This window comes from Peromyscus californicus, unplaced genomic scaffold (genome assembly GCF_007827085.1).
Source record: "Peromyscus californicus insignis strain IS unplaced genomic scaffold, ASM782708v3 Scaffold_18__1_contigs__length_77618521, whole genome shotgun sequence".
Classification (NCBI taxonomy): Eukaryota; Metazoa; Chordata; class Mammalia; order Rodentia; family Cricetidae; genus Peromyscus; species Peromyscus californicus.
In genome coordinates, this window is record NW_026294480.1 from 29,754,608 (window position 1) to 29,772,423 (window position 17,816).

Below are 17,816 nucleotides of genomic sequence, written 5' to 3' on the forward strand. Positions count from 1 at the left end.
CACAATTATAATCAATAGTAAGCTCAAAAAGTGAGCGATTATTTTATAAGCAGCTGCAGGACTAGGTGGGATGCCTTTGGCCACACAACCTTTTCTGTCTCAAGAATGTAAGTAAAAACATCCCCTAGTACATTTGATGAAAACTTCAGTAACAAATGCCTGGTAACCTGGCCCCTTATATCAACTAACACATGAAACTTCAAAGAGAATAAAAACAAATGTAATTGAAGGGACACTGGCCAGCTTGAGTGTGGCCAGCATGACTCCAGCAGGCCTTGCCCTTCTCCCCCATTCCCTCTGCCTGCTAAAGACCACATTCCTAAAGCTAGCCACCAAGGTGTGTTTCCTTCTTTGGCCACTTCCTCCTGAGGCTGACTACCAAAGTCCAGCAATCAGAGCCCCCTTTGGTTCACCTAATTAACATGCCCAATTAAGATTAAACACTTCATCCTAACCCGGGGTTCCCCCTTTACCTTTATAAACTTCCATTTGCCTATGGGCCATGTCTGTCTCCTCTCTATCCAGAGTCAGTCCTTCGTCCCCTCCAGGACAAACACCCCTGCCCCCTTCCTCTTCTCCCTCTTCCCCTATCTTCTGTACCACCACACTCTAGCCCATTCTAACCCAGACCTCCCCTTCTTCTCTTAAAAATCACACCTACAAGGTCATTTGCTGCTGTTTTCTGCCTGAGTCAGAAAGCAGACACTTAAACTATTCTTTCTCGATTAATAAAGGAGCTCTCTGTGAAAACAGGTGAAGTTTGGGTGTGGTTTGTGCCTAATCCAGGGTCTGGGAGGGAGCTCACACTCTTTGGGTGTCTCCTTCAGCAATAGCATTTATCTGATGGGGTGGGGGCAGTTGTTCTGAGACAGGGTTTCTCTGTGTAGTTTTGGTGCCTGTCCTGGATCTCACTCTGTAGACCAGGCTGGCCTCGAACTCACAGAGATTTGCCTGCCTCTGCCTCCCGAGTGTGGGATTAAAGGCGTGTGCCACCACTGCCCGGCTCAGCAATAGCATTTATATTGTCACCAAATCATGTTCTTCCCTAGAACCTTCACGGCCTCCCTAAAGGAACTTTCATTGTAATTTTCCTTTGTTGTTTTGATGTTTCTTGTTTGTTTTTTCGAGACAGGGTTTCTCTGCATATCCCTGGCTGTCCTGGAACTCTTGCTGTAGACCAGGCTGGCCTGGGACTCAGATCCACCTGCCTCTGCCTCCCTGGTGCTAGGATTAAAGGTGTGTGCCACCACTGACCAGGCCACTGTCATTTTATTAAAGAACGAAAGGAATCTCTTTAAGAAAAGAGTATACAGAGTATAATCAACATTGTCATTAATTTTCTTTAATAGATTTTTTTAAAGTACAAACAACAGTTTTCAACTAGAAGGGTACTTGCTCCATTGGTAGCAAGTGGCTGATGTAATTACCTTAGTGACGCTGTTTTCTGTCCTATGTGCGGCACGGTAGGGCTGCTCCAGAAGCCAGAATGAGGTCAGAATGGCAGCTGCAGAGGTTTTGACACGGATTACTGGACTGTGTCTGCAGGACGACCGAGTGACTCCAGAGTCACAGAGGAGTCTTCGGTCAGACCACCGCACCATCCACTCCACCAGTCTCCCGACAGGGCCGAACATGTTCTCAAGTGCCGGAGGGAGGCCGTCCTGGGGGTTGGCCACACTGCACTCAACTGCTTGGAAACCGTATCCCCCAGTTTCAACGGACTTGGGAATCCAAAAGGAGTGTCTTGATGGTCTCAGCCTTACAGGCTTCTCTCCTTTGTCATCCTGAATTCTATAAAGTGGCTTCTGTTTTAAGCCAAACAATCCCGCCTTTCTTTCACTTTTCGGGACTTCAGGTGGAGGGTTCTCTGAAGTGCTCGCTGACTGGTCACCTGGTCCTGGAGCTGAAAGTGCCTGGCTTTCTAAATTTGGGGCACGCACGCTGTTTAGAGAGAACAGTTTTTCACATTCCTGTGACTCAGGAACGACAGCGAAGCAAGACCCAGCTCTAAACACATTCTCACTTCTGGTTTTGCTCTGGCGTCGTTTTAATGTTGTGTGCACATCAAAAAGTAAAGAGTTAAGTTCGTGTTCTCTTAGGTGCCCAGAAAAACTTGTCAAAAATGGAATGCCAGGACCACTGGAACAAAGGTCTCTTTCAAGAACATAACTCAGGAAGAGCTCAAGGAAGTTAATATATTCATCATCATCACGCTCAAATTCCCAAACACCGACTGTAGGAAGTGCTTTTTTCCCTAACATTTCATGATCTTCTTTCCTTTGGGAGCCTTCTTTCTGATTACATGTTTTCTTTTTATCACTGGGCTTACCAGCCAATGTCAATTCCATATGACTTGGGGCATGTCTATGGTTAACAAAAAAAGATAAACTTAACCATTGTTTATTAAAATTGATCTTAAAAGGTTTTAAAAACATTTTGTATTTAATTGTATTGACCAAGTCATGTATCTTTTTTTGTGTTTCAATTCCCTATCTTGCAAATGAAGCATGATAAACTAACATGCTCTCTAAGGAGCAGACAATTCTATAAGGTCAAAAGGACCGGGGCTGGAGAGATGGCCCCGCAGTTAAGAGCACTGGCTGCTCTTCCAGAGGACCCGGGTGTGGCTCCTGCCACCCATGTCGGGCAACTCAAAACTCTTTGTAACTTCAGTTTCAGGAGATCAAATGCTTTCTTCTTATCTCCATAGGAACCAGGCACACGCCTTGTACACATACACACACATGAAGTAAAAATAACTATTTTTAAAAGTACATTATGCAAAGGGAAACTAGGCATTAAAAGAAATTAAAGTGTATTCACATAAAAAGTTCACTAGAGAGAAAGAACAGGAGGGCTGGGAAGATGGCTCAGTGGGTAAAGGCACTTGCTGCCAAACCTCATGTCCTGAGTTTGATCCCTGAAATCCACACAGGGAAGGAGAGAGCTGATTCTCTCAACTTGTCCTCGACCTCCACAGGAATGTCATGACATGTGCTTATCCCCCATACACCAGAAATACACACACACTCACACACATGCACACACAAATAAATATAAATATAAAAATCATGAATGTTCATTCAGAAGGTGAAAATGGTCCTCTAACAAAAAATTCAGAAAATCAAAGTCAACAAAAATCACAAGGCACCAATATGCATCTAGAGTTCCATGCTTCTCTTTCCACTGCCTCTTTCCAGCCCACCCACCTACAGTGTAAACAAGTAGTATAATTTCTTAAGTTCCACTACATAAGTGCTTAGAGTCTTTTCAAACAACAGTGAAAACACAGGGCTGCTATGAAACCTGTTCACAACTGTCAAGTGACTCTTCAGTGCAGTTGCTAGATTCTCAGATCTCAGTAAGAGAAAAGCTGTGAGGTACCTGGGCCCAGGTGAATGCATGTCTGCTTACCTATAATACACCAAGCAGCCTGCAAAGTACACCTGTGTGTGTGTAAGCACACTATTAAAATGTCATTAGGTTCAAGTATGTTTGGAGTAGATATGATAATTTAACTCCAGATGAACATTATTATTGATGATATAGTTTTTAAGTCACAAGAGGACATATTGCACTGTAGTTACCAGCTAAAATTTTTGTTTTAATCAAAACAAAACCCAATGCCTTAACTCACAGGCTTGTACAACAAGCAAGAATTTATGAACAAGTTCTAAAGGTAAGTGTGCAAGTTCCCTCCTGTGAGTCCTCAAACATAACATGGCTAACCCAATTACATCCAACTACAGGTGAGTATCCCTCATCTGAAAATCTTGAGACCAAAAGTATTTTGAGTATGAGTGGGTTTTTTTTGGGGGGCGGGGAATGATGTTGACAAATACATAATGAGATGTCTGGGGGCTAAGTCACAAGAATGGTAGTGATGTAACAATTATCTGTAATGTTCAAGGGCCTGGATTCTAGCTCCAGCACTAAAAACAAAACAAATGCAATCTTCATTTAAATTTCAAATAACCCCATAATTCTTACACCTAGTGGCCTAAAGGAAAGTCTATATAGTATTCTTAGTGTGCCTCCATTTTTACCTTGACCTGTCATGAGCATGAATTTTCAACTTTCACTATTATACTGGATTTTTAAGCTGAATTTCATATTTTAGGCTTTTAAATTAAGTATGTTCAACTTGTATTTAAATCTAAAGATTAAGCTGGGCATGGTGGTCAGGCCTTTAATCCCAGCACAAATGATGCAGAGGCAGGCAGATCTCTGAGTTCGAGGCCTGCTAGGGCTACATAATAAGATCCTGTCTCAAAATACACACACACACACACACACACACACACACACACACACACAAAACTAAATAAATCTAAAGATTATTAAAAAAAAATAAAGAACTCAAAGTTCTCAATTGAACTGTCTATCCATTTGATTAATATCTTAGATGACAAAATCATTCTATAATCTCAGTAATATTTACAATGAATTCTTAAGTTTATAAACCTGTAATGCCCCTGTGAGGACAGAGGTTGGCACTTATCTACTTTTTATATTGCTGAGGTTTCTGGATTGGAAATCAGCTCCTCACTTGTACTCTTTTCCAGGAGAAGTGGGCAATTGTATTGGGGCTCCCAGGTATACCTTTGATAAAAGTGTATCCAAGTTTTTTCTTCAAAAGACATGGTTTCAGAGAATGTATCTGCATCACTGTGCACCAGGGAGCTGCCCAGTTCTGTGAGTGTACTTCTGCTCCAACTAGTCCCCAGGGAGAACCTGTCAGAAGCTGGAGCAGCATCTGGCTTCTCCTCTTCCTCTGGTTCCCAGATGTTCATCTCAGCAGCACCTATGTTCCTCTGCACACGTTTCAGGGCTTTCACCCTCACTTTATGGACAGAACGCATGACCACAGACATCAGTTCCTCAGTCTGAGGACCTAGGGAAAAAAGAACCAAATTTCCTTAGGGGTCATCAAAATGTTTCAACTCACGATTTAAGGCCAGGCACAGTAGCAGTACATGCCTGTAATCCCAGCACCCAGGGGGCGGAGTCAGGAGGATCAGAACAGGTTCTGGCCAGCCTTGTCTACACAATAAGTTCCAGACCATCCACAGCTACATAGCAAAGCTGTATCAAAGGAATGGAGAGAGGGAGAGAGGGAGGGAGTGAGGGAGGGAGGGAGGGAGGGAGGGAGGGAGGGATGGAAGAAGGGTGATGGAAGGGAGGGGGAAGAGAGGGAGGAAGAGAAGGATCTAATTCTGTCAGGGGACATAGAAATAAACTACTAAGGCTTATTTCCACATTCTTACAGATTATGTTTTTTAGTATTTGTTGGAAAGCTATGGACCATTAAAAAACACAAACAAAAAACAGGACTGCAGAAGCTGAATAAGGTCCATTAAGGAATAAGAAAAGGGAAAGAACTGAGATTTCCCCTCTCCCCTTTTTAAAAAGTGGATCCTCAGGGAAAAGAACTTTTGGGTAAGTCAAGTGTGGAAATGTGCACCTGTGCATCTCATACCAACTCAGGAGGCTAGGCAGGAGGATTACAAGTCAGACTAGAAACCAACCATCCAACCAACCAACCAACCAAACCCCAGCACAGCTGAAGAAGGTACTTCCAAAGCAGGTGTAATGGATGTTAGTATGACTCTCTGAAAGCTTCTGAAGAACTCCTTCACCCTGACGGCCTGACTCACAAGCTGTCCAAGGCACAGACAGGCACCAATCCCATCTTTGTGTGCTTGCATCCCTCCGTGAGAAGCTACTATATGAAGACAGCCGAGGCTCTTGGTACAGAACACCCAATCAGCCTACGTAAGGTCGATGACAAAGAGAAATTAAGGGATAGGCAAGTCTCTGCAAAACTGGTTTAGAGGAAGAGCCCAGTAAAACGACTGGTTGCAGTTGTGTAGCAGATAAGGACTACCGCAAAAAACCTCAGATATGATATCATTGTAAAGTACCTCAATGCAAGAAATGAGCAAATAGGGACTGGAGAGATGGCTCAGAGGTTAAGAGCAGTGGCTGCTCTTCCAGAGGTCCTGAGTTCAATTCCCAGTAACCATATGGTGGCTCATAACCATCTGTAGTTAGATCTGGTGACCTCTTCTGGCCTGCCTGCATACATGCAGGTACAACACTTGTATACATAATAAATAAATCTTTTTTTTTTTTTTTTTTTTGGTTTTTGGAGACAGGGTTTCTCTGTGTAGCTTTGCGCCTTTCCTGGAACTTGCTTTGGAGACCAGGCTGGCCTCGAACTCACAGAGATCCGCCTGGCTCTGCCTCCCGAGTGCTGGGATTAAAGGCGTGCGCCACCACCGCCCGGCCATAATAAATAAATCTTAAAAAAAAATAAAATATAATAAAAAGCAGCCTCATTTTCTTAAAAAAGAGATAAAATTATGAATAAATAATGACAAAGAATATTTTCTATTCCTAATGAAAGGGAAAAAAAGAAAGAAAGAGTATTTCTTTAGCAGGAATTAAGGCTTTCTTATTACATGTAATGAGAAATAATAGCAAGGTTAAGGTTTCCAAGATTGTCTATTAAAAAGTTAAGCATTATTAATACACAGAGCATATTTTAGAAGACAGAAGTATCAAGAAATCCGTAAGTACAATTGTACAGGGCACAACTCAAAGTACACAGCAGGCTGTACTCCTGGAAAGGAGAAGGAAGAAGACATTTAAGATTTCATGACTGCTGTACTTTGGTGGCGGAGCACGAGCAAGAAGCCAAGAGGCTCTGGGTCTGTTCTCCATCATGGCAAACAGAAGGAAAGGAGGAGGAGAAAGGTGAAATGGTAGGTTTTTATGTTCTATACATTTTGCCACAATAAAAAAAAAAAAAAAACTACGAGGACATCTTGAATGTACAGGATAAAATGAGAAACATAAATAACTTGAAGCAAAGAGAAGAAACATGAGTTTTCAATAAACACATGGAGTATGCAAAGACCATATGCTCTATTTCATTTCATTTTTCAGGTAAAATTCTGCTGTGTCGATCAGGGTGGTTTTGAAAGCATGGACTCCCCAAAGGGCATCCTAGACTATCTGCTCATTTTATATCTGTCTCTTTCCTTGTTTAATCCTCTCTCAATACATATTGATCAAGTAGGTAACAGAATAACCTTTTTGCTTCTAAATAAGGAAATGAGGCCTAGAGAGACTGAACAATGTGCCTAAGACATAATTACCAACAGAGCTATAACATGAAGTCAGCTCCATCTAGCAACAGACCAACATTAGCTCTGCAGTGGGGTAATGCATCCACGTTCTCATTCTCCGCCATTAGGGAGAGGCAAAAATTCAGGTACCTAGGGGGCAGGCGACAGATACTTCAAAACAAGAGCATCGTGGAGCTGAAGAGACAGCTCAGTAGTAAAGAGCATCTGCTGCTCTTCCAGAGGACTAGGTTCAGTTCCCTGCATGAAATTCAGGCAATTCACAGTTTCCTGTAACTCCAACTCTAGGGGAACTGAGGTCTCCAAAGGCACTTGCACACACATGGCATACACACATAAATAAAAATAAATCCTTAAAAAAAAGGAGCATCTGCAACAATGTATCCATTAAACATGAGAAATAGCAAATACCTTTTACAACACCATGTCTGAGTCTCTGTTGAAGAGAGTGGTATTTTTCTCTTAAAGGAACCCTTATGGCCTCAGGATTGGGAAATGCTTTCACAAAAATTTCAGCTACCTTCAGAAAAAAAAAATAATGTTTTCTGAGCAACATCAGTCTTTTTCTTTTTAATCCTTCAAACAGTTTAAATTAAAACATAAATGTCTACTTAATAATCTTTTGATGCTCAACAAAACCACCAGAAATCAGCATGGGTTTTCTTTCTGCCTCTTTTATTATATTTTAAAGCATTTGACAAAATTATGTATATTCAAGGTATAGGATGTGATGATCTAATATATAATTCACGTTGAGTATCTTAGCCAAATTAGCATGTCAATCACCAAACATAGTAATCATCGTATGTGTGCACATACACTCTAAGAACACTTAAGATTTCCTTTATCAAATTTCAGGCAAATCATAGCATATCATTAACTAAAGTTTCCACGCTGTACACTAGCTCCTAGAACTAATTTATCTTAGAAATGCAAATTTGGATCCTTAAGTCAACATCTCCTCATCACCTCCACTTTAAAAAAAAACAAAACAAGCCGGGCGGTGGTGGCACACGCCTTTAATCCCAGCACTCGGGAGGCAGAGCCAGGCGGATCTCTGTGAGTTCGAGGCCGGCCTGGGCTACCAAGTGAGTTCCAGGAAAGGCGCAAAGCTACACAGAGAAACCCTGTCTCGAAAAACCAAAAAAAAAAAAAAAAAAACCAAAACAAAACAAGAAATAGTTTATTTTTCTCTATGCACTTAGAACCAACATAAAAAAATATCTACTGTGGAAAAAAATACATTGAAATGGACCTGAGAGGGATCAGTCCATTAGCTATGGAAACGCTGTTCCAAGAAAAGAGAAGGTATTGGGGACTGGAGAAGAGAAGGACGATGACTTAGAGAGGGATGACATGACCCCTCTTTACCGTACTTCCAACACCCCTACTTCCACACACCCCTAGCCCTGGGTCTACTCTTCTGCTCTCTGCTTCCATGAGCTTTAGTCCACCTGTGAGATCATACTTGTCTTTCTGAACCTGGAGGATATTATGCAAAGGGCCATCAGTCAGACAGGAAAAGGCAACACTATCCCTAACTAAAACAGAAATCCCTTAGGTCTATGATTCAGATTTAGTTTATTTTTACCAACACATTACCTTCCTGATTGGTGGCAGTTCTCCAATAAGGCTCAAAATTATATCCTGAATAAGTTCTTCCACATTAAAAAACCGAGAGAATGGCAGCATTCTATAGGCCCATTCCAGTGCATGAAAACAGTGCTCAACCACACAAGAATCAAATTCCACTTCGAGGTCCTATGTGGATATGGAGAAGATTGTTTTTTCAGTTTACAAGGACAGATCAGAATGAGTTCAAAAGAATACTGTACTACAAAGGGTAATCTCTTCTGTTAAGCAATCATTTTCCAAGTAATGTTTATTTCTATCCTTGAGCTGATAAGTACCTTTTCTACCTTCACATTTTCTCTTGCCTTCTGATACTGCCTGCAACTGTATGATAATTTATCCCGGATATGCAACATCCAGCACAAAGCACAAAGCTCTCTGAAGCACCCTAAAAACACAAACGGAAAAGAAAAGTATGTGTTACAGCTACAGGTTATTTGTTTTCAAAATAAATGCCTTTATTCTGATGATTATCCAAGAAAACTACAGGGGCTGGGTAGATAGCTCAATGAGTACAGTGCTTACTGCTCTGCAAGTGTGGGGATCGGAGTTCAGGCCCAGGGCACCCATGCCAATGCTGGGCAGGTGTGGCAGCACACTGTAACCCTAGCACTTAAGAGGTGGGGATGGGATGGGCAGTCGAGGCACACACCTTTAATCCCAGCACTTGGGAGGCAGAGGCAGGCAGAGCTCTGAGAGTTCAAGGCCAGCCTGGTCTACAGAGAGAGTTCCAGGACAGTAAGGACTACATAGAGAAACCCTGTCTCAAAAAACAACAACAAAAAGAGGTGGGATGGAAGGTGGCTAGCTAGACTAAGCAAATCAAGGAGCTTTGGAATCAATTGAGGCACCTCAATGTGTCAGGTGGAGAGTGATCCAGAAAGATACCTGATGTCAACCTCTGGCTTCCACACACATACACATGCTTGCATGCATGCACATACAAACACGTAAATGAATATACACATTCACATGCCAAAACAACAAAAACAAAAGTGTGTCCATTGGAAACATCTTTATATAAAAGTCATGGAGAGCCTTCTAGAATTTTAATATATATTATTCTAGAATATTTTATAAATATCAGTTGCATAATGATATGAAAACAAATTTACAGAGTAAATGATTTAATCTATTTATTTCTGATTTACTTGCCTTATAAATTCATAGTATATTGTAGATATTTTTCAATTCTAACACAAACTCTATATTGTATATTAGTCAGAGTATCACTTATTTTTATAGCACTAAGAATTGAACCCAGGGCCTCATACCTGGCAGGCAAATTTCTTATTTTGTATGGTTGTGCATGTCCCACAGGCTTTCATGTGGATATCATGCAAGAGTCAGTTCTCTTTCTACCATGTGGGTTCCAGGGATTGAACTTAGGTTGTCAGATGAGGCTGCAAGCACCTTAACCTGAGGAGCCATTACACAGGCCCAGAATACTAATTTATTAAAAAGGTCATAGGCCTGTGGGCATGGCAGTGCTCAGCCTTCGCCCTGAGTTTTACTCCTAATGCTACAACACACACACACACACACACACACACACACACACACACACACACACTTTCTCTCTTCCCCTCTCTCTCTCTTTCCATCTTCCAAAGTTTTACTAACCCTTTAGGCCTGTCAAACATATAACTGAACACAAATTGTGAACTAGAAATTAATTTACAAAAGAAAATGCAAATAAAGAACTAAATGGATAGCATACTTAGTCGTAAGAAAAACATCTTGATTTGCCTGGGCTGGTGGTACACCTGTGTAACACCAGCTTTCAGAAGACTATGATAAGAGGATCATGAGCTCAAGGCTATCCTGGGATACAGGGATGAGAGTCTATCTCAAAACACAAAATCAAATAAAGACATATCAAAACAAGACTATCTGAGGGAGATGTTACTTCAAAAACAAGGGTTTATTAACATACAGCTGACAGGTTTTTTGGCTGTTTACCATATAATAATAATTTAGCATATTATTTCAAGAGATAAGAGATGACTAAATTCATTAACTCAGAAAGTACACTTGAGACTCTAAGGAAACATTTTAAAATACAAACAGAATTGATATGCCAGGGGCAACTTAATGTCTGCTAATAAAAGCCATAAAAGATAATTCATACTAACGTATACAGCATGGGAAAAGCCTACACAGAATAGGTTAAGTCAGGAACAAAGTTGGTTCATCCATACAGACAGGTTCAAAGCCTGCCCACTTAACAGTGTGGTAGTAAGTGTATCTTCACTGGAAAAGAATGACTGTAAGAAAGGCATTCTTGAGTGCTCAAATTCCAAATTTAAACAAGGAAGCAACAATCGTCACAATTTGTTTTATATAATAAAATTTTAATTTACTACCATACATATACAGCATCTACAGACATACATGTCGGAGTGTCTAAGTATAAACCCTAAGTAGAGTACCAAAGAGCAAACTAGAGTCAAGAGCTTGGAAACGTTCCCAGTCCAAGTGAAAAGCACATTACAGCTCCTATGCAGCTGAGCTCTAAGCGAATAGCTCATTTCTGACAAACCTAGTGCTTTGATGGAAACTTCATCAAGCCTGTGGTCTCCAGCTGCTCCAGGTCTGAAGAATGCTATCCCTCCTTTACAGTAATTAAGTAAGGACTCGGGGAAAGAACTAAGTGAAGGCAGAGATCCTTTCGATCGAATCTGAAAAGAACGAGAGAATATGTTAATCATCAGCAGTAAACAAGCTTTACAGGAAACTACCAGGCAGGGTAGACAAGAAAACCCACACAGAATATAAACAGCACTGGTCCTGGGCTACAGCAACAGCAGACTGCAGTGAACTGTACTCAGAGACTCAGTTCACAGATCTAACTCCGCATTCATTCACTACATTCTATCTGAAAAGAAAAAGGCGCTAAACCATTTGCATGGTCTTGTCACTCAGCTCTCCTATATTCATCTGTCTTTCCCTACAGTCATGAGCAAGAAAATATTTAAATCTCATCTGAAATTAACTGTGCAGTACCTAAAACAAACAAACAAACAAAAAACCTTCCTAACTGGGTGGTGGTGGCGCACACCTTTGATCCCAGCACTTGGGAAGCAGAGGCAGGTGGATCTCTGTGAGTTCGAGATCATTCTGGTCTACAAAAAGTGAGTTCCAGGACAGTCAGGGCTACAAAGAGAAACTCTGTCTCAAAAAACAAACACAAAAAATCTTACTTACATATATAACTTTTAAAAAGTGAATCTATAAATGAGAGAAATGGAAAGTCATCAATTGGCAAGTCCTAAAAAGCAATGACTCTAGGAAAGGACTATCGACAAAATGTCAAACTAGAAACGAAGCTGATGGGTTGACGGAGAACTTGATGCAAGGTCTGACACAACCCAAATTCCTGAAGCTATTTCACTTTTAAAACTGTGGGGCCACAGCGAAGTACATAATAGTTACAAAGGATTCTTTCCAAGAAGATCTGAGCCCGAATATACTCAAAACTTGTGTAGTTCGGTGGGTAGATATCAACGAGTTTCCAGGAAATCAATGGAATGAACAAGTTTAATGGCATTAAATGAAGAAATGTGAAGAAAGGATCACAAATGCAGAGTACGGTACAGAACAATCACTCTGCTCCTCTAACATATCAAGGGCTTTTTCTTTTTAGGGAGGGATGCTGTTATAGACATCAAGAGAAAAGATGAGCAGTAAGTTTACAGTCTCCTTCCACCTGTCACTTCAAGAAAGATGTGATCTAACCAAATGCTCTTTAAGCGTGCTAATGGCAGCCCCTCCATCAAACTCTTTACTAGAAGGATGGTACTAAGAGGTTGACCGAGCAAGGAAATGGGAACTTCAGTCCTATGGCCCCATGAAATGAACTGGCAACAACCTGAACGAATCTGGAAATGGGTTCTCCCATCAGGACACTAGACAGGAGCACAGCTCTGCTGTTACCCTTAAGTGGCGTTGCGTAGAACCAGCTTAGCTCACAGGACTTCTGATGCACAGAAACAGTGAAGTGAGTGGGCGTTGTTTTAAGTCCCAAAATGTTGGCAATTTGTTAGAATGAAATAGAAAACTAATATGGTACAGACATTTAATTTGGTAACATTTTTTAAATTGGAATTAAAATTTAAAGATCTTTATACAGCTTATCTTTATAAGTGATGGCTACCTAGCTTGTTTTGTGATATTCAATTAGTCAACCATAAATAATAACTAATTCAACCACTTTTTCATCAGCACCTCTCCCTCCCTCTCCCTCTTGAGTCCTCACTTTCTATTTCCCCTTTTCCAGACCTTGGAAACCACTGTTGACTTTTTGTCTTCATTGTAATGACAATGAACACAGTTTAACCTATTTTTTAATCCTCATTTTTCTCTTTAAAAAGCCTATACAGGCCAGGCATCATGGTGAACACCTTTAAATCTCAATGCTCAGGAAGCAGAAGCATGTGGATCTCTAGGAGTTGGAGGCTAGTCTGGTCTACACAGGAAGTACAGGTCAGCCAGGACTGCATGTGAAACATCTCAAAACCAACAAAAGCTAATTGGAGGCTAAGGAAACGGCTCAGTTGATAGAGTGTTTGCCATGGAAGAGTCAGGACCTGAGTTCAGAGCTCCAGGATCCACACTAGGCAGGTCACAGCATGAGCTTGTAATCCCAGTGCTCTTAGGCCAAGATGGCAGGTGGAGACAGGAGCATTGCTGGACTCTTGAGAGCCAGTTAGCCTGGCATATGCAGTAGCAAATTGTCACAAATAAGGAGGCAGATGAGGACTGACACCTGAGGTGTCCTTGGACCCTCTTATGCACGTGGTGGCATGCACACACCAGCTTTCACACATATAAAACACATGCAGACATATATGTAATACATACATAAAGTTGGGTTTTGGTTTTGTGGTTTTGGTTTTGGTTTTTTGAGACAGGGTTTCTCTGTGTAGCTTTTGGAGCCTGTCCTGGAACTTGCTCTGTAGACCAGGCTGGCCTGGAACTCACAGAGATCCACCCACCTCTGCCTCCCGAGTGCTGGGGTTAAAGGCGTGTGCCAGCACCGCTTTTTGTCTGTTTTAAGTTTTTTAAAAGCATGGTGGCACATGCCTGCTGAGTTGAATACTAGCTAGTACTCAGATGCCTGATTTAAGGCTAGCCTGGGCTATACAATGAGATTTTTGCCCATCTGTGAAAACAAAAACAAAAACAAAAACAAACAAAACCCACCAATTTTCAAAACTAAGGACTTGCAACTGGATAATGAAACAGATCCAATACCTACTCAGCCTGAGCACAGGTGAGTCAGCAAACGTCAGGCTGAAAGGGCATGGAAGGCCCAGAATCAAACTGCACATCTCAGAAGACAGCAAAGGCAGTCCTAACCAGTGAAAAAGACTCCTGGTAGTAAACAGCCCAGGATTCACTCTTAGTTTTCCATGCTTGGAACCCCTGAGGTTGCCACAAAACACAGATTTTACCTCTGGAACAAGTGGGGGAGTAGGAGTCCTAAACAGAAAAAATCTTCCATGATTCAGGGGTGGAAAGAGTAGGAAGAGTCTGGAAGAATTTACTAGATAGTGACACCTTCTATTTTCATAAGAGCAAGCTAACCCAGAGACTTACTTCACAGTGGCATCTCTCAGCCAGAAAAACCTGGCCTGAGTTGTTTATTGTAAATAAGCCCAAGATTTGTAGTCTCACAGAGCAGGACTCCTTAGGAAAGCACTTGGAGTGAATGTGAGCACAGTGCAGAGGCCTTACACAGCACTTGAGGGACCAAGTCAGTCCATACCTTCTGCATGACTTTTCTTGCCCACCTCAGCTGCAAGATGTACCACTGCGCTACAGAAAAGGAGCATCGAGCTGCCCGGAAGAGCAGGAGAACTCGCTGCAGGATTCCAGACAGCTTTTGGCGATTATCTTTTTCAGCCTTTAAAAGAAGATTGTCACCGTGTTCCTGAGGACAACAGAACAGTTATCTATTACTTACACAGCTGTTTGGCCTATTACCTAAGACCATACTTTGCTGGAAACCAGAAGCTAACTGGCATTTGTTACGAGATCACTATTATCAGGTTATTTTAAAGTAGACAAATTCGCCGGGCGGTGGTGGCGCACGCCTTTAATCCCAGCACTCGGGAGGCAGAGCCAGGCGGATCTCTGTGAGTTCGAGGCCAGCCTGGTCTACCAAGTGAGTTCCAGGAAAGGCGCAAAGCTACACAGAGAAACCCTGTCTCGAAAAACCAAAAAAAAAAAAAAAAAAAGTAGACAAATTCAACGTTAACTAAGAGAAGGCCGCACTGTGCTTACTTCACTAAGAACAGCTGGCTGGGGGCAATACAAGGGAGGTGCTGGAAGATACAAGTCGACGGGCACTAAGCCCCACAGCTTCCGACTGAAGTCCTTGGCAGAGTCCACCAATAGCTGCAGCGTCTCCGAAACAATGTCTGCGTCAGCCATGACTGACGCTTTCAGCACTTCTTGCACAGACCCAAACAGCACATTAGCATCTTCTTCTTCAATGGGATCTATCAAACATGATCAAGGTAACGTTAGCCAGGTGTGAGCTCATGACTGTGGTCCTAGCACTCAGAAGGAGCCCAAGGCAGGAGGAAGGGATCAGTGTTCAAGGTCACACTGGGGTAACAACATGACCCCATCTCCAAGATAACAGTAACTATAAATGTGTGCACAAAACACACAGAATGCAACTCCAGTGTGGCTGCTTTGCTTCGGTTTTGGTAATGCTGAAGATTGACTCTAGGGCCTCTTACGTGATAGCAAGTGTTCTACTACTGAGTGGTATCCCTTTCCCACAATCTGTTTTCACCCAATATCAGTTTTCCTCCTTCGTGTGGTGCTCAGGATCAGACCCCAAACAAAGCACACACCAGGCAAGTGCTCTGCCACTGAGCTACCACTCCAGCTCATCTGGCATCAGTTTTAGGTACTCCCATGAGTACATATAAATACTCTCAAATATTTGATAATTTTGTCAAGGTGTTCATATTTCTAAATATTCGTAAGTTTCTGTAATAGCACAGGTTTATATGAGCCTGATACACTTAGAACACATGTAGGTAACACACCTGTAAATTGCTTATATTTTGAGCTCTTTTCATTTTTTGCTTCCAAAGGGACTGGCTGACCTAAAAAACACTGCAGTTTTTCCTGAAAAATCTGTGCTGGTATCATATTTAAGGGTAGGTCCATACCCTTTTTCTTGGACCTGAAATGACATCAAATTAAGAGAAATAAAATTTTGGGGAAAAGAAAAGACTTTACATCAAGAAGTAAATGTATTTAAGAAAAGATGGAGTCACTTGCTTTGGACACCCTACTTACAGAAAGTAAACCCCATGTTAAGGGTTTTCAGAGGATACAGTATCTCTCCATTCTCACTGCCACCCTTCATAAGTACTCTACCCAAAATAACCCACAAGTTCTTTGCCAGATGCTTCTGCTCACACTTAGGACGTTCTCACTCAAAGTGCTACCTATCCTTCAGCGTGCGTCCGAAAGCACACCTCCCACAGGGAAGGTTTCTGGCCTTCCCTGTCTGCTGTCACCAGTCTCTCCATTATGATACTGGAAGCGGTCTCACACACTGCAAAATTTATAACATTTTTTCCTATTTATGATAAAGTCTAAGCACCTTAAAAAGTTTACATCCATTAAAATGCCTGTCACAAAGCATTGTGCTGATCAGTTACTTAATAAATACATGTTGGATCACTGATTGAAACTACATAAAAGACTGTCCACAGTGACATAACAAAAGAAACCCTGTCTCGAAAACCAAGAAACAAATAACAAAAAATGAGAGATTAGTTTACTTAGCCTAAACTCAAACCCCCACCCACCGAGGTCCTGCAGGCCCACAATCCCAGTGCTCAGAGGCGGAAGCAGAAGACAGTGAGTCTGGGACCAGCCTACACGACGCAGCAGGATCCTGTCCAGAAAGGAGGGGTGGGAAATTGCAATGCAGGAGTGGAGAGACAGGGAAGTGTAAGGGGAGACAAGAAAGTAAAAGAACGGGCAGGAAGGGGAAGGAAACACAACGTCCAAATCCCACGTGGGATAGACTCCCCGAATTTCTAATTACCTTTTCAGGCTATTACTAGCCTAAATATGCTAGGTAAGTGCGTCAGCTAAAATCAGGAAGCCGCTGAGCATTGGCCAGCACAGTAATCAGAAAGAGTGTTTGCTTTTACTTTAGAGTGAGAATTCAACTCCCTGGTGTCACCAGCCACATTTTCAAACTTCAACAGTTACTGTAGCTAGGGACTACCACACTATGCAGCAGGGACAAAAACATTAGAAAGAAGTCCTATCAGACAATGCAGAAGGAAGGATTCCACATATGTAAATATCAACAAGAAGAAAATGTAAAATACTAAGATGCTATGATTGTGCAATACTTGAAGCTTGTCCAGAAATCCATACCTTGGGCTGGTGGGATAGCTTAGCAGGTAAAAGCACCTGCTGCCAAGTCTGATGACCTGACTTCAATCCCTGGAACACATATGGTAGAAGGAGAGAAATGACTCCCACAACTTGTCCTCTGACCGCCACATAGGCACTATGATATGTATGCACCCAAAAGCACGCACATAAATTAGTAAGTAAGTAAACTTTAAGAATTCATACCTCACAAAATTGCGATTATGTTTACTGAAAACTTGGAAGGCCACACCAATGGAAACAGATGTCTTCCAGTCTCCAAGTTTATGTGCCAACCACACAGCCTCTGGAATCAGGCCACCAATAAATAACAATTCAAGAGCATATTCAACTGTCCATACATTTGAGAGATTCTGATCTCTAACAAAACTGGCCACCTTAGAGTGTTGTAGAGGAATAAGTCGTAGGGAATGCTCTGTGAGTGAATTAGAGAAAATGATATCACAATTACATACATATACTCCAACTCATGCCTCCTTACCTAATTAAATTTCTTTAGTTAATATCTTCCAACACAACAATAAAGAAACATACAGAATGAAATAAAATACCCTCTAGAACAGTTTTGTTAAGACTAAAATATGTGCTTCC

The 17,816-nt window shown here is 41.7% G+C and overlaps 1 protein-coding gene across 15 annotated transcripts in view; it reads right to left on the minus strand.

The window, feature by feature from the left end:
• Positions 1-17,816, minus strand: part of Cplane1 (ciliogenesis and planar polarity effector complex subunit 1) — a 97,749-nt gene that overhangs the window by 52,064 nt on the left and 27,869 nt on the right. For all 15 annotated transcript variants that reach the window (XR_008219477.1, XR_008219478.1, XM_052743164.1 and 12 more), the window contains 10 exons: positions 17,412-17,640; positions 15,851-15,990; positions 15,072-15,289; positions 14,554-14,718; positions 11,326-11,464; positions 9,062-9,171; positions 8,754-8,912; positions 7,563-7,671; positions 4,603-4,894; positions 1,428-2,364 (listed from right to left, as the gene is read on the minus strand). Coding sequence is in view for 13 of the 15 variants with exons in the window: in XM_052743164.1 (XP_052599124.1) it covers positions 1,428-2,364; positions 4,603-4,894; positions 7,563-7,671; positions 8,754-8,912; positions 9,062-9,171; positions 11,326-11,464; positions 14,554-14,718; positions 15,072-15,289; positions 15,851-15,990; positions 17,412-17,640 (2,498 nt within the window). In the remaining 2 variants the exon portion in view is untranslated. The remainder of the gene's footprint in view (positions 1-1,427; positions 2,365-4,602; positions 4,895-7,562; positions 7,672-8,753; positions 8,913-9,061; positions 9,172-11,325; positions 11,465-14,553; positions 14,719-15,071; positions 15,290-15,850; positions 15,991-17,411; positions 17,641-17,816) is intronic.